The sequence below is a fragment of the Periophthalmus magnuspinnatus genome, chromosome 10, assembly GCF_009829125.3.
Source record: "Periophthalmus magnuspinnatus isolate fPerMag1 chromosome 10, fPerMag1.2.pri, whole genome shotgun sequence".
In the NCBI taxonomy this organism is placed as follows: Eukaryota; Metazoa; Chordata; class Actinopteri; order Gobiiformes; family Gobiidae; genus Periophthalmus; species Periophthalmus magnuspinnatus.
This window is the reverse complement of record NC_047135.1, coordinates 27,926,815-27,948,005: the sequence shown is the minus strand read 5'-3', so window position 1 is coordinate 27,948,005 and position 21,191 is coordinate 27,926,815. Positions and strand designations below refer to the sequence as shown.

At 37.9% G+C, this 21,191-nt stretch overlaps 3 protein-coding genes across 5 annotated transcripts; 1 reads left to right on the top strand and 2 right to left on the bottom strand.

Annotated features, from left to right (window-relative positions):
* Positions 1-761: 761 nt before the first annotated feature.
* Positions 762-4,733, bottom strand: gsr (glutathione reductase). Of its 2 annotated transcripts, none has more exons than XM_033973467.2 (12): positions 4,460-4,733; positions 4,072-4,098; positions 3,887-3,975; positions 3,464-3,533; positions 3,106-3,253; positions 2,974-3,028; positions 2,730-2,829; positions 2,394-2,648; positions 2,030-2,141; positions 1,754-1,885; positions 1,503-1,636; positions 762-1,417 (listed from the first exon to the last, which is right to left on the bottom strand). In XM_033973467.2, exons 1-12 carry the CDS (start codon positions 4,709-4,711, stop codon positions 1,268-1,270), a joined length of 1,524 nt encoding a protein of 507 aa, XP_033829358.1. In that variant the 5' UTR covers positions 4,712-4,733; the 3' UTR covers positions 762-1,267. The 2 variants fall into 2 exon arrangements, with proteins under 2 accessions (XP_033829358.1, XP_033829360.1); XM_033973469.2 differs by having other exon boundaries at positions 4,468-4,592.
* Positions 4,734-5,627: 894 nt separating this feature from the next.
* LOC117377127 (zinc finger protein 518B) lies at positions 5,628-10,026 on the top strand. Its single transcript, XM_033973472.2, has 2 exons — positions 5,628-5,802; positions 6,141-10,026. The coding sequence occupies exon 2, from the start codon at positions 6,193-6,195 to the stop codon at positions 8,731-8,733; it is 2,541 nt and encodes an 846-aa protein (XP_033829363.2). The 5' UTR covers positions 5,628-5,802; positions 6,141-6,192; the 3' UTR covers positions 8,734-10,026.
* Positions 10,027-10,270: 244 nt separating this feature from the next.
* LOC117377126 (cytokine-dependent hematopoietic cell linker) lies at positions 10,271-20,644 on the bottom strand. Of its 2 annotated transcripts, none has more exons than XM_055224578.1 (15): positions 20,574-20,644; positions 18,593-18,642; positions 16,232-16,385; positions 14,394-14,449; positions 14,262-14,316; positions 13,545-13,595; positions 13,444-13,475; positions 13,175-13,266; positions 12,686-12,735; positions 12,064-12,124; positions 11,976-11,995; positions 11,803-11,903; positions 11,643-11,720; positions 11,423-11,578; positions 10,271-11,345 (listed from the first exon to the last, which is right to left on the bottom strand). In XM_055224578.1, the coding sequence occupies exons 2-15, from the start codon at positions 18,593-18,595 to the stop codon at positions 11,199-11,201; spliced, it is 1,056 nt and encodes a 351-aa protein (XP_055080553.1). In that variant the 5' UTR covers positions 18,596-18,642; positions 20,574-20,644; the 3' UTR covers positions 10,271-11,198. The 2 variants fall into 2 exon arrangements, with proteins under 2 accessions (XP_055080553.1, XP_055080552.1); XM_055224577.1 differs by having other exon boundaries at positions 11,023-11,345; positions 14,262-14,319.
* Between the last annotated feature and the right edge of the window lie 547 nt (positions 20,645-21,191).

Below are 21,191 nucleotides of genomic sequence, written 5' to 3'. Positions count from 1 at the left end.
ATATGCTAAATGTGCATTGTTATAATGGACAGGTTTTCACGCAGCTGATCTGTTTTGTTGATCTGTACTGTCCCAGTCATAAAACATTATACATTTTTATAATCGAATACTGATAACGATGGCTAATAGTGTAGCTGTTCCCAGAAGCTAACTGTTAGCCGTTTAAACTTTGAGGTCCTTCACAACTTTTACTTACCAAACGATCCGATCATTATGAAACGTTAAATGGGGCCGTACAAGAGAATCCTACCTTTTTATGGCGAAATTTGTTCAGCATAATCTATGAATGAATTTCCAGAATCAATGAGCCAACTGAGGAGGGCAGTCTGTGGTCCATCTATGCTACAAACATCGGTGCTGTAAAACAAGTGACGTTGTGGACATCTCGTGAGACTGGAGCGTGATTCGAGTTACCTCATTTGTCTCGCGATATTAGACCAATGTGAAAAGAAAGTAAAAGTGTTTTCAAACAACAAAAATAATAATCAAGAGTACGTAATCAGTACAAATTACTGAATGTTACTCAATAATAAATAAAAAAATCGAGCAGTAAAGCCAATACAAGTTACAAGTGATATCTGCAGTCAGGTGTGCTCACACTAAGTATGTTTAGCACTAAAAACACCTGAAAAAATACTAGATAGGCAAGTCTGATGCTTTTCTGTGGACCATTGCAGGCAAAGTAATAACATCCCCAAGCAGACAAGCAAGTAGTGCCGTAGTTGGTACACAGTTTAAAAAACACAAAATATGCGCATTACTTTTGTGTTGCAAATGTTTTAATATCACACCTCTATATTAAAATAGAGCTACAATGTTGTACAATGACTCAGCAATAACAAACAAATCAAAGAACTTCTTAAACACTTTTCTTACAAGGCAATGACTAGCGCATTACCTCCATGTTATTGACAGAGCAAACTGACACAATACTCTCAAGTATTTACTCTGTCAATGAACATCAAACATTCACACAAACATTTATCCACCTAGTTATCATCCTTCCTTCTTTCTTTGGGGTTATAATGCTGTAAAAAATACAGTACAAGAGTCTAAGCTTTTTAAGCTGTAAGCAGCCCAGAAGTTTTAAAAAGACTAAACTGTAAGTTAACATACAAACACATAAACAAACCAAAACACAGTGCACAGTAAGAAAGAGTGAGATCTGATTAACTATTAGACTGGTGGGTCAATTAATTACCTTTTGAAAAAGTAACTGATTGTCTGTAGCAGGAAAGTTACAGAACCAAAGGTAAAGGTTTCAACACTAACGCATTGTGACAAACTCTTCTGATGAGGTTGGGTGAATAGCAACAGTTTTATCAAAGTCAGATTTAGTTGCACCCATCTTGATGGCCACAGCGAAGCCCTGTAGCATCTCATCACAACCAAGACCTTGCATATGCAATCCAACAACCTGCAAAAATAATTATAACTTAATTAAAACAAATCAAATTGCTGACTTACTTACAATTACAACTATTAACGATGAATAATCATACCTTTTCTTCTTTGCCCACACACACCAACTTCATAAGGCACTGGCTCTTTCTGCTTGTGAGTGCATGATACATTGGAGTAAAAGATGTTTTGTAGATTTTTACATTGTCTTTCCCTCTTGTTTTAATTGCTTCCTCTGAAATAAACATGGATAAATATCAGTCAGAACTGGAAGGTGAAACACTGCACTCTTCTGTATATGCATAAACATGAACAACAAATATATTGAGTCTCAGTATTTTAGTGAATTTACCTTCTGTGAGGCCAACTGTTCCAATTGGTGGGTGGCTAAAGACCACTGTAGGAATGCAGGAGTAATCCAACTTTGAGTCTTTTTTGCCTTCAAAAAGTCGGTGTGCCAGCTTTCTACCAGCAGCAATAGCAACTAAAAATATATACGATTGTTTTAGATGAACTGTTAAATTTACAAAATACTCACCCGCAAAGCTATTAAGCAGGACAGTTGATGTGTTTTGTTATTTCTATCCACAAATTAATAATTCTATCTCAACAACACATATGCACTCACCAGGGGTCAAAAGTGCCTTTCCACACACATCCCCGACTGCATAGACCCCAGGCCGACTAGTGTTCTGAAACTCATCCACTACAATGTGTCCTCTGTCATCCGTCTCCACGCCCTGCAAACATGCATCAACACATCAATACAGGTGCATTGGAATTAGCTGTGAATAACTACACGTTCTTGAAGATTAATCTATACATTTAGAGATGAGAAAAAAAAAAAAAAAAGCTATTTTATGGTCTAGACTGTTTTGATATTGACAGAATGTTTCAAAATGATTGCGCTTTGTCTTAAACTATGAAACATTGTTTTTCATTGTTAACAAAGGGTATTTACTAGACAAAACATAGGAATAGGCCTTTCTTACAATTGCTCCGATGTTTAATCCAAATGTATTTGGTTGTCTGCCGATAGCCCAGAGGAGACAGTCCACTTGCCCAATAGTACTGATTTTCTCCTCGTCATTTTTCTTCTCAGGATCTCTAGTGGCAATAGTCAACTCCAGACCATCGTCTATTTTCTTCACAGATGTCACCTGAGAATTTTTCCACAAATCTACTCCAGAATTCTGCAGTTCTTTTGTGCAGTTTGTACTAATGAGGCTGTCAAAGTTTCTCAAAACCTAAAAATTATATTACAAAACATGTCATTGTATTATATAATCCAATGGAGTAGCTTCAACAAATAGAAACATTTTTCTTACTCCTGTCTGACGAATCACAAGTGATGTTTTGGATCCTAGTGTGGAGAGAATACCTGCCATCTCCACTGCAATGTACCCTGCACCAACAACAACACTGCGCCTAATGGGAAGCAAAATATCACCAGACATTCAACACTGAGTGCACAAAAACAGAAAACAGGGGCACAGTCTTATCAGTAAGAGCAATAGGCAATTACTTCATAATCTCAACATTTCCTAAAAAGCAAAATATAAAATAACTTACTTTGGTAGACTTTCAAGTTCAAAAAAGCCATCACTGGTGATCCCCAGACCAGCCCCTGAGGTAATAAATCACATAACTTCATAACATGTTTATGAAATAAAAATGCTTTTTGCTCACCAAAAAACAACAAACCTGGCACTTCTTCCTCACTTAACACTGAAGGATACCCCCCAGTGGCAATGAGGATATGAGGTGCAGTGTACTTTTTCCCATTGACCTCCACAGTGGGTTCAGGGTCATTTGTAAATCTGGCTTGGCCTTGAATTGTCTGTATTTTAGCCTGGAAATAGACATACGCTATTATAATTTCTAATGTATTTATTGACTTTATTTATTAACCTTTAGTTAACTTGGGAAATACCACAGAATTCTCAAGGGATACCTGGCCCCAGAGGGCACCCCTATTATACATGTTTTTAGTTGTAAGGATAAATACTAAAGTATATCTATAAACAAGTAAGATGAAAATAAAAAACAAATACATCCTCACCTTGTCAAGATTGTTGCGATAAATTCGATTCAGATGACTTACATAAGTATCTCGTTTGGCCTTCAATGTTCTAAAGGGGAAAAAAATTACAATATCTGTATATATTCTGAAAATAATGTATTCACACACAACACAGTCAAAATTGGGACTAAACTAGAACTAAACCTGGACTAAACAGTATAAATTCTGGACATAACCAAGACTACACCAGGACTACCCTGAGCTCTGACCAAGACAAACTTGTGTGAATGCACAATAGCTTAGAGGAACAGTAACATTATATAAACGGAAACTGATGACTTGGGATCAACTGTGCAAACATCAACTGTTACCACTCCTTTTAACTGCTCTTTCATAACCAAGTACATGGAAGGAAGTAGAAGGTAAAGATGACGCAAAAGAAGAGAAAAGAAGCCGACTTACTCCCAACTGAAATGTACTTGCCCCGCTTCAAAGCCATAGTCACTGTGATCATGGAGGTATTCAGCATGAACGGCTGCATTCCACATAACCTTTAAAACATAATATATTTTATGTCCGTGACAAATTCTTGTTTTTGTTTTACAATATATAATCTCTCCAAGAAGAAAATAAAAAAAAAAAAATACCTTTTTGGGAACACAGCCAACATTAACCTTTTGGGGAAGAAAGCAGAAGCATTATTTAATCCTGAAAAGTTGAAAATTGTAATCCACCAAACCACTGCATAGTACATATTCACAGTTGCATTATTACATATCAAATTTAGTTTTATTGAATATTTTAATGCAATGTGTTAACAGCTGTGTCCGGACTGGTAGGTTTTGTCAAAATATACTTCTATGCCTTTAACCAAAGGAGGTCAAACGAGGCCGTCTGACGCTCCCATGGGCTGTGCAGTCTGAGGCCATTAGAGGCACGGTAAAGTATTGTGGACAGTGTGAACGTGTACTAAAGTGGATTGGAGACTTTGTAGTTAGATTAACAGAGGATCTAAGTGAATATGACTTTACTCACGCAGGTACCTCCGAGTCTGTGGCTCTCGATCACGGCGGTGGTTGCTCCAAGCTCCGCCGCCCGACGAGCCCCGGCGAGCCCACCAGAACCGCCGCCGATCACCAGGAAGTCCAACCGTGTAATGTCCTCTGTCGACGGGTCTGACGCCATGCTGCGGCGGGGAATAAGAGTCCTGCGAATATGTGGGAAAAGTTTTTGATGTAAAACCCAACGGGAAGCGTGCGTCTGCGAAAACTGAATTAATAATGCCATAACCAGGAAGCTCTCCTGTTAACCCATCTGTACTAGGCAGTGGGGAATGGGAGGGTCAAGTGAAAGCCACTGCTGTGTCATTATGAATTGCAACAATGGTGTGTACATCCCAGAAACGTTTTCACAATGGTGATTCTCACATGGGCTGCAGTAGAGCCACAATAACATGTGGAAATCACATATGCAAAGATAATATAGTTTTACAAGGTAGAGGATAAACTGTCGTGAGCATTAACTGTTAAAAGTTGAATGCTCACCATGAGGTCCCTGGCACATACACAGAAGGGAGAAGTCTCCAGGATCTTGCAAGAAACATTTTTATACAAGCAATTGATTTGGAGCCCTTTTGCATGCTGTTGCGGAATAATAACTGCGACTCACTTGACTTGTCATTAAATCAATGACAATATTGTCACTGCCCTGCAGACTGGCACAGTATGATTTATAGTGGCAGTAGCATGGCTGTGTTTTGACAGTTAGTAGCTGTCATCTTCTCAAGTGCGGCTTTCATAAAGTTAACGTTGGCAGTTAGCAAGTGGCCCAGTGCCTTAGGTCAGTAGCATTTAACGGTTTTTGGTAGAAAGTCTGCAGAGATATATTAATCCAAAGTGTCTCACTGGTCCCTCGTTCTCTTCTACAGCGACGTTTTTATAGCATAAACATTTGTGCCGTTGTTATATAAACATCCGGCGAGGCCTTTCGAAATAATAGTAACATATCGTGTTCTGTCAAACAGTTTTTTGTTTGGTTTATGCAAAAATACCAGCATCATTCACAGCACACAGTCGAATAGTAACTGTTACTCACTGATACACGAGTAGGATGACTGCTCAATGTGCTTAGCTCTGGAGTATGGACTCGGTCTATCCTTTGATAGCAAAGAATAAGCTTTTATTTCGAAGAAAAGCGCCATCGTTTCCCGGAAATGTATAGCGAGCTCAGCTGCTAACCGCTAAGGTACCAGGCTAACCCAAACCCAACGGCTGGTTCATTTGTATATTTCTACCCATCTCGCTGACGGATCTGTATTCCTTCATTCACATCCAGATACTATAAAACTTCTTTCGTTTTTGCACGGCCCGCTGCCCAAGGTACGTGCGTGATCATTTATGAAGAGAAGGGTTAAGGATCGGCCCGTTGTCTGCTCGACCTCCGTGTTGTGGTCTGCGAGGCCTTTCCCGAATTCTTTTGGCACCATCTACCCGATACATAGCAGAGATGATTTTAGTTTTTTCCAATGCTGTTGTTTTAAGGTCACATTATTAACAAGAAAACCAAATATAGATCGACTAAATAAATTCTACATGTCCACTTTGATCTCCAGGGGGAGGGGCGTTGTTGTTGATCACTAATGTACCCCGTGATAATGCAACATGTATCTCCTCCCTCTTCTTATTTGCATGTGTTTTGTGTTTTTTTTCCCTTTCAGATATGTAAGCATTGACACTGGACTAGATGCCCTGTGGCCTTTTTGGTTCATCATGAAGCCTGCCAACTATCAAAGTATGGCCTCTTCTGTAATTAATCCAAATATAAGCCTGGGTCATTTATTGAGCACTCCTAATGTAATGCGATGTGAGAAATGCAGATTTGCCACTACAGACATCTCAACATTCAAGAAACATGTGGCACAAGAGCATACTGAGTATTATTGCTTTTACTGTAACAGAGTGTCTTTAAGCGAAGCAGAGTTACAGACTCATCTGCAGATACACACAGGAACAAGTCCATTCAAATGTCCTCATTGTGGACAAGTGTATATGCGGAGGATGTGCCTTATAAAGCACATAGAGCGTCTTCACAGTAAAATTATACCTCAAGAACCACCTCAAATAGCACCACGTGTTTCTGTCTCAAGTGCCTCTCAAAGTGTATCCAGCACAGCCAGTACAGCACCTCAGCGGCCCGTTGTACGTGTGAATGTTCCAGCTCCTACGACCGCTGGAGTTACACTGGAAAATAATTTACAAAGACTAAAATCCTTGAGTTCCTATATCTCAAATGCCAATCACGGCGATGCCGTACCTTTAAATGGACAAGTTCAACGTAATCGAGCACTTACTGTTTCGCTCCCAGAGGAAGTTTCTATTCCTGCCGGCTGCATGGTAGAGGTAGCTGAGGTGAAGACTGTAGATGGAACCAAGGAGCTCCGGCTAAGATTTGTTGCTCATCAAGAAAATGAGTCTGTTATCAAAAATGGAAGGACCACAGTCCCTGAGACCTCAAAAGTACTTTCTTCACAAATTAAATATCCAAATGCAGCATCAGAATCAGGGATGCGATTTGGAAATAAAAATATTGAAACAAAGATTGTGAATAAAGGACGCTCCACTCTGATCCCAGTTAACGTTTCCAAATCTTTTCCGAAACAAACGATAAAGGAACGCTCAAATGCAAAAAGGCCATCAGAAGTTATTGACCTGAATGCAGGTGTTCCAAGTAAGATTTCCAGAAGCTTTATTTCTGTTGGTGAAGCCAAGGTTGCTTCACAGAAGGAACCCATTAATCACACTATCCCACCTACTGCTATGCCCTCCATGTTGGTCAACAGGTTAACATCGGGTAGTTTGCTACCAGATAACCTGTCGACTCTGATTACTCTAAAAGGCATTGAGGAGAGAAAAAGTTCTGCTCCAGGACCTCCCCCTAGTTCAGAACCATTAATGATGAACAATGTGCAGATTATGCCTCGCATTGTTCCTGTGAACCGAGGGCCTGCAACTGTAAAAGCAAAGGAAGACCCCATACTCCAGAAAAATAAACATGACTTAACAAACCCTCAGCAGCAAAACTTGAAAACACTGCTTCTTCCATTGACACCTTCAATGGTTGCACCGACACCTCCCCAAATTCGAGCTACAAATGAATGTAAGGATAATTTGGTTCCAAAGACGTTTACCCCAGAGCAAGCTTCTTCTCAGAAAGCTTCTCCAGAGTTGTTAGCAGCAAAGAAACGTACAAACAACTCTAACACAAACATGAAAATACCTGCTCTGCCCCAGGAAGTGAAAACAGAAAAAACAATAACCGAGGATGTCCGAGTAGAACGTGAAGGATTTCCAGTCATATACTCCGTTTACTCATTGAGTCAACAGCAAAGTGATCCACAGGAGTCCACTCAGCCAATTGTGATGGCCGAATGGACCAATAGTGCAGGGTGTGACAGTCCAAAAATCAAAAGTGTTCGCACAGAGCTGTCTGAAATGACAGGACATCAGGCTCATGATGATTCAGAAGATTGCAAGATTACTTGTGATACACTATCTAGTAAGATCTCCTGCGAGTCTGTGAAGATAGAAGTAGATCAAGACATTAAGGATGAGACTGGTGCCTTAGTAACCTGTCAAAATATCCATTTAAAAAAGGAAAAAAGTACACCAGCGAAAGCTAATAAAAAGTGCAAAATGACTCTTAAAGTTAACAAAACAAACCCACCAGCTATAAATGCTAATATTAGCAAAACATGCTCACCACCAGAGCATGCTAAAGTTAGCAAACCGTGTGCACCACCAAAGCATATTGAAGGTAACAAACCATGTGCACCATCCCCACAACCTGTTAATTGTGGTCCACTCGTTCCCCAGCCACCACTGGTTGCAGAAGACCTCTCGGTTCAAACCCCTGTGGAAGCAACAAGTGTCCCTGAAAGTCCCTCCAAAATCCTAACTGTATCTTTAAAAAGGGTTCGAGTTGGGATCTTTAGGAAAAGCAAGAAGAGGAAGAATAAGACTGTTCCTAAATTAAGTTTTGCCAAGGTCCTTGATGGCCCAAGGGCATGTACAGCTTTGCAGCTTATGCCACTGAGGAGAGACCAAGTCGTGAAGCAGCCAAGTGGTAACCAACCTGTGGTGGTGCTCAATCATCCCAAGCCCTGTGTTCACATGAAAGCAGTACCTACAAAGACTCTCAGAAATAAAGAAGCAACTGTCACTCCAAAGTGCCAAATACTTAAAATAAAACTTGGTAAAGTGATGGGGCAGAAGTATGAGGTGATGGGCTGCACTGTACGGAACTTCTCTTAAAACATGGACAGTGCCACAAAAGGTTATTATTCACATCCAGCAGTATCCTTACACGGTATTGAAATAAAACAAAGACCTTACAAAGATGCCAATCCTATGGACTTTAGTATATGTATATTTGCATGTGTTGTTGAACTGAAGTGCAATGTTTTCAGATGCCCTATTAGTCAGTGCTGTAACATCATATCCATCCATCAATTTGTATCATATTCAGATAAAATGTTTTTGTTCCTATCTCAAAGTATCTATACTTTTCCTATACACTACAAATGTTTCAAAAATCATCCAATATTTTCTACAAGATGTAAGGCGTGTAGATAAGGGAGTAAGTGTTGTCAGTGTGTCAATCACTGGTTTGCTTTGTTTGTTCTGATTAATTTCATTATTTTGTTTGACATGTAAATTTGAAAGAATGTTACCTGCGTCTTACTCACCTTGCAGACAATGAAATATTTATGTTTAGAATGCATGTTCTAACCACTCTTTAACGTTCCATGTGTAGATGAAGGTTTTTTTTACTGTTACTTGTTATTTATTTAAAGCTTGTATATTTGGCTCACTAATTATTGTTGTCACTCATACAAATTTATAAGCGTTTTTGACCAGTGTTGTTGCTCATATTGAAAGACAAGAAAATTATGTATTTACGGCTATTTCTACAAATCGAACTATGTATTTTTATTTTGGTTTCCTTACAAAATTTTGTATATAGTCAGCAACTGTGGTCATCAACGATATGGCACCCATACAAGACATAAAACTAGTCTGTACAGTCTAATATCCAGTCTCCAAGCAGCTAACAAAAAATGGAGGAAAAGATTGGTATTGTGTTTGCCAGTACATGTATATAGTCTATGTAAATATAATTACAGATAGGCCTCCTCAACAAAATTATTGAGTCTTGAAATGCGGTCTTTTCCATTTGGCCTTATTTATATCAAACATACAATACTGTAGTTCTTACCTCAAGTGTTAATATTTTAAAAATTTCATATGTGGTTTTGCTTTTTTTTTCTTTTAACATTTGATGGTGTTATCAGCCGATATAGGTCAGAACTACTGGCACTTACTGTATAGGTCCTCCAGAGTTTATAAACTCTATGTTGCATTCTGTGTTCGGAGCAGCTTTTATCCATGTATTGACAAATGTACAACTTTGCCTTTTCATCATTTTACATTGCAGACATTTTATTTTCTTCACCAGTGTTTGTAGTCATGCATACTTTTGTATTCACAATGTGTTACTACTTTTTTATTAAAAAAAGAACATGGCTGACTTATGTATTTGACTGTACCAAAGCTTGAGGTGAATGTGTATGCTGGGAAGTAGAAAAAAAAGCTTCTCAGAGTATACAAATTGAAATAAGAGCTGAATTTGCATACCATAATTTAAATGTCACACACTGAATGAAACCACACCAGAGTTTAGGTTCGATCAAGATTAGATTTTTTATGTCCTGACAGCCATCAATCTTACCTCATCCTGTTTATTGTAAGATAATTAAGCCATTGGGTGGTCAAAAAAAAAAAGTTTTTTTTTTTATGATAAAATTAACAATGACAATCTTAATTCCACAAATTTTAATTAATTCAACAACAGTTTATTCCTTCAGAGTCTGAACATTGTTCCAAAGATTTGTGTACAGTGCATTTATTTGACCTAGTCAGTTATTAACTAAACTTGAGTTATTTGCCTGCAAGACAGTATTCGTTGTGTCTTTCACCATATAATTCAGACTGATTATTTTTAAGTTATATGCTTCTGCCACCACAGGATCCCTGGATACTACTGCAGTGCAAGCAAGACACTGTCTGCTTGCACTGCAAGTATCTGTCCTTTTACATGGCCCAATGTACCAAATATCTTCCTTGTGCATCTACCCCACAAACATAACCTCCTCAGGTTATACAGAAAGAATATTGAATAGAATAATAAAATCTAAAGCATATATTTGGTACCCGTGGTTCTTTAAAGTCATGTTGGTCAACCACATCAACCACATCTTTAATCTGAGGCCATTAATGGTGATCATGTTCAGCGTCATCATCATGAAGAATGTGGGGAAGCATTACATTGGTGGACAGAAAGGCCCAGGGCAAGTGAGTGACCACAGCTGGGTAAAGATGAGTTTTGTAATAAATACATCAAAACCCTCCATTATAAAGAATTGTACCTTGGCATAAATAGACATTATTTTTGCACCCTCCTAGTTTAACTAATATAACAAATATATTTACAGATAAAATATAATATTAAAATTATGTTACAGAACATTACTATTTGAATTTAAAAGTATTTATACTTTTTGATAACTTGTCAGTATCAAAATATCAGTTGTGATTTGCCCATTCATATCTTAACGTATCGCTCAGATGCCTCTGGCAACACAATATTGGTCTTTGTTAAACCCATTTAAATCCTTGTCAGTGGTTACAATGTTATGGCTGATCAGTGTATAGCAACGTCACTGTAGAAGCCTCTCCACATCTTCCTTTGTCACTGGAAACGTCAACACACAATTTTCTGCCCCCCCTGGAAGATTTTTGCCACTGATGAGTACTATTGGGAAGATGGAATGAAATTTGATGATATCCGATACTGAGTAAAACATCTGAGGAGGAGAGCACACACCATCACATATACAATATCTCAAACGTTAACTTTAAGTGATTCCTTTTGTTCACTTACTTCATTGCATCGTTGTCCCCTTCCTAAGGCATACTTTCTGTGAGACTCGAGGAAACGGATTTTGACATTGTACACTTTTTTCTCGTGAAAAACAGACAAGACGAATGGTTCACTGCTGCTGCAGAGGGAGCAATCTCTAACTAAAAATGCGCCATCCTAAAATGAAAAGTGACATTTCAAAATAAACATAAATAATATGAACTGACTTTTTGTTTTGTACCTTATTGACGAGGTGCAAGGCGTGCTCAGCGTCTGTCCTTTTACATGGTCCAATGTACCAAATGTCTTCCTTGTGGATCTACCCCACAAACATAATCCCCCCAGGTTATACAGAAAGAATATTGAATAGAATAATAGAATTTAAAGCATATATTTGGTACCTGTGGTTCTTTAAAGTCATGTTGGTCAACCACATCTTTAATCTGAGGCCATTGGTGATCATGTTGCAATTTTACATCAGTGTCATCATCATGTTCTATATCTGTTATTACAATATAGGATCAGCTTATAAACTTATCCAAAAAAGTAACATGTGAGTTGTTATTGCACTTACCAAGGGCCTCATTTGACCACCTGTAGAACAAAATTAGCAGTTATAAAAGAACTCAAACAGTTTACATTTTGCTAGAAAAATAGTCTACCTTTCAGCAATGTGTTGAGCTTCCATGTCAATAGAAAATCTAGCCCGTTCAGCATGTGAGCCTAAAATGTTTTTGTTTACAGTGAATTATCAATATCATATCATTAGTTTTAACCTTAGTAGTTAACCTTCTATATTACACAAAACTGACTATTGTGAGCCGCTAGTCAGAAACATACCCAGAGTTGTGTTTTGTTTCATTCACACTTGTCTGAGTAACCCTTTATTTTTAGTTTCTCTACATCTCCACAGCTCAAAATGCACTGTTCTACCTGGTGATGTCATGAAGCTGTAGTTTTCAAGTTAACAGCTACCCTTTACCTTTTGTTCAGTAGAGATTGGCATTTCCAGGGCTGAAATTACCCAAATTATCCAATAAAGGTGTATGGAGTTTAAAAACACAATGGAGCACCTACTGTATTACCGCTTGACATCACAAGGTGGAACAGAGTGTTTTAAGTTTCAGAGAAGAACTCCCTAACAGCCTAAATATGTGTTAAACATGTGTGAATGAAACAAAATACAACTCCAGGTCTGTTTGTCATGAAGAAACAATATTATAATAACATAGATAGATAATAACATAGATCAGAAAATAGGGGCCCTTTAAAACAAATGCATACCTTTAGAGTTTGAGGACTGACTGCTCACATTTTTAGCTGGTCTTTGCCGCCTGAAAAAGACATGGTGAAGACAAGATAGATGAAAATAAAATCGTGCTGAATCGACTGCACTGACACAGCCACCGTTAGTGTCAAGCACAGTGTGATACTTCAGACAACCAGCAGAGGGAGACAGTGTCCTATGCAACATGTGCTCCTCAAATCAGAGACAGTAGAAAGCATGGATTTTTTCTTTTCTTTTTTCTTTTTTTTGAATGAATGAATGAATAGATTATAATAGGATATAAAGTGAAATGTCTCGCACAACTAGTCTTTTAGAGGTTTTAGAAGCGTCATCAGAATATAGAATAAAACATGCATTCAATAGCTACTTTTACTTGGGGGTGATTTTTGGAGAGTGGCTCATTTTAACTCAGTGCTAGAAAAGGTGATATCAGATTATGATGCTATCTGACTGAATGTGTTATGTTCAAACGGGCTGAAGCTCACTGTCTCTTGGTGCTTTCTTGCAGAGTCATGCAATTGAGCTGCTCCATCAGCTCCAGGGGGAAGTGCGGTGACGGAGGACATCTGGAAGAAGACTTAATCTTGTTACATAAAGTTCATGCAAACTTCCAAATCTCATTAAGCCGATGTGATGTCTGATGGCTGAGTAATTACCTGCGTGATGGCTATGATTGGACAAGACAGAAAAGTGATCAGCGGCATTATAAATACAGAGGATAGAGTGTGCATAGGTCAGTGGATGTGGACATTACCGGGCCTCTGTGCTGTATGGACTGAAGGTTAGCTGCAAACGAGACAGTTGGTTAACATAAATCAAGCATGGCAACGTGATTATAAGCGTTTTAATAATTACCAGTGACGTGTTTCCTTTTCCCTGGCTTCATATCTCTGTTGACAGAAGGGGCTTGAAGGGAAAACAACAATACAAGTTTATTTTTATGAGTTTATATTTACACGTCTGCAGAAACTATTCTTTAGTTAAATTAAGTAGGCTATATGTTGCTTAAGTTTAGCAAAAAACCCCAAAAAACAAACAACAAACATACATTTAAATAAGAAAAACATGAGAAAATATAGTATTGTTTTATTTCACCAGTGACAAGTATAAACAGCAATTTTAGCCTATTCTTCAAGTGTATAGACATTGTGTAATTCAAGTCTGAAATACCTGAGTGCAAATGGTAAGGTGCTCCTTTGTTAAGTCAATGAATACATAATTTAAAAAGTAACCACTTATTACCAGGTCCTATATCTGCAGGTTGCATTGTTCAGGGTTTTCAAACTTTTGACTATTCTCCTGTAGTATAACTCAGAATATGTATGTGTAAAATACTTCATATATACCATAGCTGTATAGCAAATATAAGGAGTGGGCGCAAGGTGAAGAAGGAGAGAGGAAGATGCTATAATGAACGTTAGCTAATTTGAAGACTAAAATGATCAAAACAAGTCTGGTGCTACTGTTGAAGGTATTTTCCATACAGAGGAGAAGTAAATGTAGCATAATATTGTAGTTTTAAGCATACCGTTTAACCGACCTTTGACCCGTGATTCCTTTTTGTGTGTGTACCTTGCTTTGTTGTAGTTTTTCTAGGGGGATAAGTGGGGTGGATTTTAGAACCTCCCTGCTGGAAGAGACAGAACAAAGTTAATGACAACTGAACCGGGGCAGATAAACAGTTCCAGTGGAGCTTGTGCTTACACTGGCCAGGTCAGACGAGAGGCTCTGAGCAGACGATGACCTGGGGAGATCCCTGTCTGCGGAGGAAAGAAAGAGTCAGTTAGTCACATTATTGGTGAATATAAACTTAAAGCAATTCTCCTGAACGTTTGGGAGGTGGTACATCACACACACTATATAAAAAGACACATATGCTTTTTTTTTTCTCTCACTGTCTCACATGAAATCAAACAATCTCTACCTGGCCTACTTGTCTCCATGGAAATGTTGTCCCTTTGGCTATAATATTCCACAGTATGAGATAAAGCGTTATCTACAATTGAAACCAGAAGGTGACATACACTATATTAAAAAAACCAAAAAAAACCATATGCTTTTTTTCCCCTGTCTGTCTGACATGAAATCAACCTAAACCTTTTCTCTTTTAGATCAATTAGGACTACCAAAATTGTTTCTATTTGCTAAATGTAATGTAATGAATGTAATGAAAAACTATCTAAAAAACATTCTCTCATTATTCTGGCATTCAGTAAATAGAAATAATTTTGTTAATCCTAATTGACCCAAAACAGTAAAAGTTTAGTCTGATTTCACGTCAGACTTTGAGGAAAAAAAGCGTATGTCAACTTCCAAAGCCAAAGGGACAATATTCCACGGAGACAAGCAGACCAGGTAAGAGACAGATTTGTGGAGATGCAAGCCCACTCAGAGCAAAAAAGCATTTTTTCAGTGCAATAAAAACATCCAAAAGGAAGAAAAAACAAAACAAAAGTCTCAAACCAGTACTAACAAATTCAAAATGGCTTCCCATCCCATGTGCAAAAACAGATGACTACCACTGAAACCTTCTCTGCATCAATCCTTTGGCCAAAAAATACATGGGTAGTCTTCATACTGTGTCGTAATATTTCCTCCTACATGTGTCCTCTTACTTCCCGGCTTTAAACTGATTACACAAACAACCCTCCAACAGACAAGTCTCGCAGGGAGAACACATTTTTAAGCCAGCCCAGTCATTTAAAACAACATATCTTCATATCTTCACTGTGCATTCTTGTCTTGTTCAGCTCAGCATAAGGATAACTGAAATCTCCCACAGTCTTACTCAGCCTGACAACAGATGGCCCCAGACACACACTGCCAGAGCACACGCACAGGATCCCAGTGTAAAAGAACAAAACTACCGCTCCATTCACTTCACTCTAATTATCCTCACCAAAAAAAAAAGCAAAAGCCCCATTGTGTGCGAAAACGCGGCAACAGTTAAAGCTACTGTAATGCTTTTGCTTTTTTTTTTTTTTTTAGGATGTTCTGTATCTATCTCTCCAAGTATGTCAAGATGATACAGACGTGCGCATTTTAAAGGTCAAACTCACTCCTACACGTTCAGTCAGGGTTCAGACTCCACCCACTTTGTTTACTCTGTAGGCTTATTATGAAAAGGAGCTGGTAACTGAGCGCACAGATCTCCACTGAGGTTAATTTCACAGTGAACGTGAAATCCAGACATGGCCACAAAAAATCTGTCTGAAAGTTCTGCGCATGGCTTTATCCAATCTATATTAAACGGGACATATGAACTTTTATGAACTTTCAACCGTGTTATAATTGATTGATGCATAGTCCTGTATTTTCCTGCATTCAAGGCTTAAGTGATCAGAAAATCTCACTTTCCCCCTACCTCCTATCTCCACCCACTTCTCTGTACTTACTTGCAACCGGCCACATTTTTCAACAACAAAAAAAGTATGAATATCTGATGCTTGCTACAGTTAAATGCCATTGTAATGATTTTGCACACACACGCTAATATGAACAGATGGTAAAAGATTAGATTATAGATTATAGCATTTACTTACCTATGTACTCCCTCTCCTCATTGATGGGCCTGGCTGGTTGTATGTGCACATTGTGAACAGTCTCCTGGTCATCCACTACATCATAGTACGGCTCCAAAATGTCTGCTTGGTTCTCGTGTCTCTGCTTGAGTCTCCACTGAGTCCAGGTATCCTCCTTCAGAGACAACAGCCACATTAGATCATATGAAGAGTTTAATAGCAAAAATAGATTGCCAAAAAGTGTTTTACTTTTTGTTACTAAGGTCTAGAGATATTAGAAATGGCGATAATGCAGATGGAATTGGAGTGGATGGAATTATATTTAGCAGTCAAATTAAAATCTGTAAAAAAAAATAAAAAATTGGAAATATACTAAGAGTAAACTGCAAGCCTCCAATGACTTTTTCAAATGGCACTTATCTGTTTTTGCAAATGCGCTCTTCATATAGACCCTTTAAAAATCTGAAATTTAGGCAACTGGAGGCTGAATGGCTAAATGTTAATGGTTGAACAGGCACTGTACCAGATTTTTACTGTGAAAAGCAGAGCTAGTTCATCAAAAAGAGTTTGTAATTGTTTTTGATTGAATGTCTGTTCAGTGCTAAATATTGTCTCTTGTTCTAACTACAGACTAAAGTTGGGCTAATTGTGGCATATTTATATTGTATGTTGATTAATATGCATTGTCCCTTTAAATAAATAAACCTAAATCTAAACTTACCTTATGCATTCCGACCATCCTAATTATTCACCACAATGAGTTTATAAGTGCTTATCACAACCAGAGTGGAGTTCTTGCTGTCACAAATGCACACGTCCTGATTATCGAATACTAAAACACATTATAATTTGATGCAGATATTTTGAGAGCTGTTTATAGTTAGTTATAGTAATATATCTGTAATTTATCTGTACTAGGGCAAGACCGATTTTGCTCAAATATATGGCAGAAAAATTGTATTCACTAGTCAAAATAGTATTCACAAAAAGTAGAATTTGTAGTAAAGTAACATTGGCCTAACTGATACTTTGCAGCCGATGTCATCAACATTCCCTGGGGATGTGACGCTAATCTAGGCACTACTCTCTCTGAAGCTCTATTAGACTTTTAACAGACCACAAATCTGACTTTTATTTTAACACAATCTGACCAGAAAGAGCTTGTTGATCACAGGCTCCTGAAAATGTGTTTTTCTTGATATTTCAGACAATTTAAACACTTTTTTAAAGGCACAGTGTCAATAGTGGCTTTCAGACACTTCACACCATGTTCACTCTCATGTTTTTCTAAGCATATTTTCTCCGATAAATGTTTGAACAGGTGATTATAGTGTGGTGCATGAGTCACTGTGTACTTCACGTACTTCATAGACGAACAGGATGTGGACGATACAGGTGTTACAGAACTACACTGATGCCAATAATAATGTCGGCCTCAGAGTCTGTATCAAGGTATCAAATCTTTTTATGTGTGAGTTGGAGAGAGAAGTGTGAAATTATTCATATAGTCTAACCTTAACCTTATATACTATAGAAGAAAGTGGAGATATAAACATGGAGATATAAACATAACATATCAGTGAACCTAGAAAAAATGTCTATATATAAAATGAATAAGTTAGACGGAGTGACTCGTTTGAATTACATGTAAATATTGTTAGACATGCATCATTTATTACAGGCATTTATAGACCGGTGTAAGAGAGCAGGTGACGTAAGAGGCGGTGGAAAACATGCAGATGAACGTAACTTATATCTACCACACTGAAGAAAAAGAAATCTCCAAATTACATGTTTGAATAAAGTTTGCGAACGCCAAGTTTCCTAATGATTTACAGCAATTTTCTATACGCACTTTTGACATCTCTCAGCGACCAGTGCGGAGTTTTGTCCGTGGTGGTAAATCTAACAAGAATTATCATGCTAACACGCACTTCTTGGACAATAATTAGAAGCAGACAACACATAACGGATATATTATGACCTCTAGAGCTGCTAGATACATGGGAAAATCCTGTATGGGACTTTTATGTTAACAAATTCTCTTTCCCTTTTGTAACATTAAATAAAATACATTCATTTGTTCATCTATTTCCATTTGATCTCTATTTATTGTCATTCTTTCCATTAGAAATAAACCCAAATCAACACAAAAACACTGCATTTTGGGCAATATCGATAATAATACAGATAAACTATCCATACATACATATTTGCATTTGCGTATCGTAGCGCTAACAAAGACAAAGGATCTGCACACACTTGACTTTTTCTGAGGTAAAGGTAATTACTGGCACAACGCTCAAACACTATAGCTTTCCTCCAGGGGACATTCATGTGGAACCAGCAGAGAAGCACAGCGAACAGGGCCTCATAACTTACCATTATCAGTGCACACTCATGGCCCTTACCAGCAGCGCGGCTAACTATGTCTGAAAATAGAATGGAACAACACCATTAGTTTATATATAGACCTACAAATGTGTCTCTCCAAAGTAACACCCTTATTCTCACATGAAGAAAAATGTGCCAGTCAAATACAATACGTTTTCATTTGATCACATGGTTTGCATTCAGGACGTGAGGTGCTAAACGCTGCTAAAGGCAATGAGAGTGGGATAGAAGGGACTTTGAAACAGTTGTGGTGGTATGAATAATGCAGTTTTGTAGATGCACGGCTCGCTGTTTGAGTCCCGTTCGGTTCGGGACAAATGGACAGTGATCAGATCGGACAGCAGAGCAGCAGAATCCCAAACAGTCCAACCTCAACTCTTGATGACACTTTGAAATCTGTCCTCAAAGCGTCTTTGGTAGGTAATATCAGGGTTGCAAGATTTTTCGAAGCCTTTGAAAAATAGTCTAAGACACCAAATCCATGAAAAAAAAGCTAAATAAAACAACCTTGCAAGTTTCAAATTTCAAAGCAGCTTTCCAAATAAAGAAACTTGCTTTAACAAACCAGACTTAGCAACTATGGGTGAAATACTCAAAGGGCTGTTACTTTTATACATGTAAGGACATACAATGGGTCATAAACTCAGCAGTACTGACTCTAAAATCATGTAATAGATGCTGAACAATAGAAAACTTTGGCGAAATCTTATGGTAAAAATGAAGAAGACAAAAAAATACCCCGACATCTTGGCACTATTTATGTGCAGAGCTTTGGGGGCGTGATAAGTGGTACTAAATTCACTGTGGCACAACAAAAAGAAAGTAGATTTATGCTCCAAGCTAAACTCAAATCCTTACGTTGGAACATCTTGCTGGGAAATGTGAGAGAAGTTGAAAGTTGGTAAAAGTAAGTTGAGTAAAGTAAACAATAAAACATAGTAATACAAATGGCATTAAAGGACTTCAAAGTTTCCGTGTTAATGCTTTGCCTTGATGTATATGTTCCAATATACGGCATTAAACGTATCCATGGACACATGCAGGTAATATGAGGACAAGTAACAGGTTAAATCAGTGGAGAAGCAACCCCCATGTAGTTTAAGAATGTTTTTCAAGGTTATTTTGAGCATGTCATAATGTTAAAATGGACAAGGAAACAAGAACAAGGAAATTACATCTCCATGAAGACAAATAGGTGACTGACCTCTTACAAGAAAAGTTACATAGTGCACTTTTATTATAGATAGTGACTGCTCTATTTGACAGTACTGACCAAACCACAATCTGAAGGCCACTGTCACTCTGCCGTGATAAGAATATTAAAAATATAACAAAATCTCTGCTGCTGCCCCACTAGAGAGTCATATATTTAAAAGTACACTATGTAACTTTTCTAGTGTAGGGATCTGCCAAGGGTTCGTCCCCGTGGAGATTTTTATGCCTTGCCTGAAATATCCCACAGTATAAAATTAAACTTATTGATCCCTACAGAGACAAGCAGCTGCCACAACCAGACAAAGTTACAGGTCAGATCTGTGGAGAGGTGACCCCGCTCACAATAAGAACACAGGTTTTTCAAGATATTTTTGAGCAATAAAAGTATTAGAGTATGGCTATGTAGCTGATTTACTTGGCATTTTCCACAGTATGGCATTAAACATGTATATCTAGCATTTAATTAATTACGCTGTGTTTTTATTGTTTAAAAATACCTTGAAAAACATGCAATCTTACTATGACAGTGGTAGCATCACCTGCTTGTGCCCCGGGGTAAGTTTAATGCCATATTGTGGAAAATTCTAAGCATGCCATAACATCTCCACGGACACATATAGGTGAACCCCTACCAAAAAAGTTACATAGTGCACCTTTAAACCTTTATAAGATTATGTTTAGCACTTTTACTTAAATATTAAGCAATTTGTTATCTATTTTATGCCAATTAACTATAAAATCTTCCATGGTTTACCTTTGGTTCAGACTTGCGTTGGCTGACATCTGTGCCTCTTTACTCTATAAGTAGGCAGTATTTCCTTTCCTTCATATACAGAGGAGCTTGTCTGAGGCAAAAGGCTGACTGCTCTAACCCAAAGTGACTTCCTGTGTGGTGAAGACGTGGCCCGTGTCTAAAGTTTGATGAGAAAACAGCTTTGAAGATCGTTTCGGACTTTCTCACATCAGTGGTGTCATGTGATTCATTATACAGCTAGGATACATTTTCATTATGTTGTTACCAGTGTTTGGAAGAATATACTTTGAAAATGTGTTTAATATATTGAATATCTGCATTGAAGCTCCACTGTGTAACTTTTTAGATCAAAATAGACAAAAATAATTGCAGTTTAATTGTACTGATCCTTCCATCTCCACAAACCTGAATCTTATTTGACCTGGATTTGAGCCACCTCTTGATGGTAATGTTGTACCTGGCTATAATATGTGTGGCATAAAACATATCTACATAGAGAATGTCACATAGTACATAGTATTTTAACTTTCTGTTTCCATGAAACTACGAAGATGACGTTCCACCCTCACAGTTCCATTTCGTTGGTCCAGTTACAGTACTGTTTTCCGAATACTCTAA

Excerpts from the sequence above, each read along its gene's own strand:
- gsr (XM_033973467.2), bottom strand. The coding sequence starts at position 4,711 with ATGGCATTATTAATTCAGTTTTCGCAGACGCACGCTTCCCGTTGGGTT. Across the intron at positions 4,099-4,459 it reads ACAGACTCGGAGGTACCTGC|GTTAATGTTGGCTGTGTTCC; the intron begins GTGAGTAAAGTC and ends CTTCCCCAAAAG. Across the intron at positions 2,142-2,393 it reads GATTAAACATCGGAGCAATT|GGCGTGGAGACGGATGACAG; the intron begins GTAAGAAAGGCC and ends GCATGTTTGCAG.
- LOC117377127 (XM_033973472.2), top strand. The coding sequence starts at position 6,193 with ATGAAGCCTGCCAACTATCAAAGTATGGCCTCTTCTGTAATTAATCCA.
- LOC117377126 (XM_055224577.1), bottom strand. Across the intron at positions 13,476-13,544 it reads GAAAAGGAAACACGTCACTG|CTAACCTTCAGTCCATACAG; the intron begins GTAATTATTAAA and ends TCTCGTTTGCAG. Across the intron at positions 11,579-11,642 it reads CCTTGCACCTCGTCAATAAG|GATGGCGCATTTTTAGTTAG; the intron begins GTACAAAACAAA and ends TTTTCATTTTAG.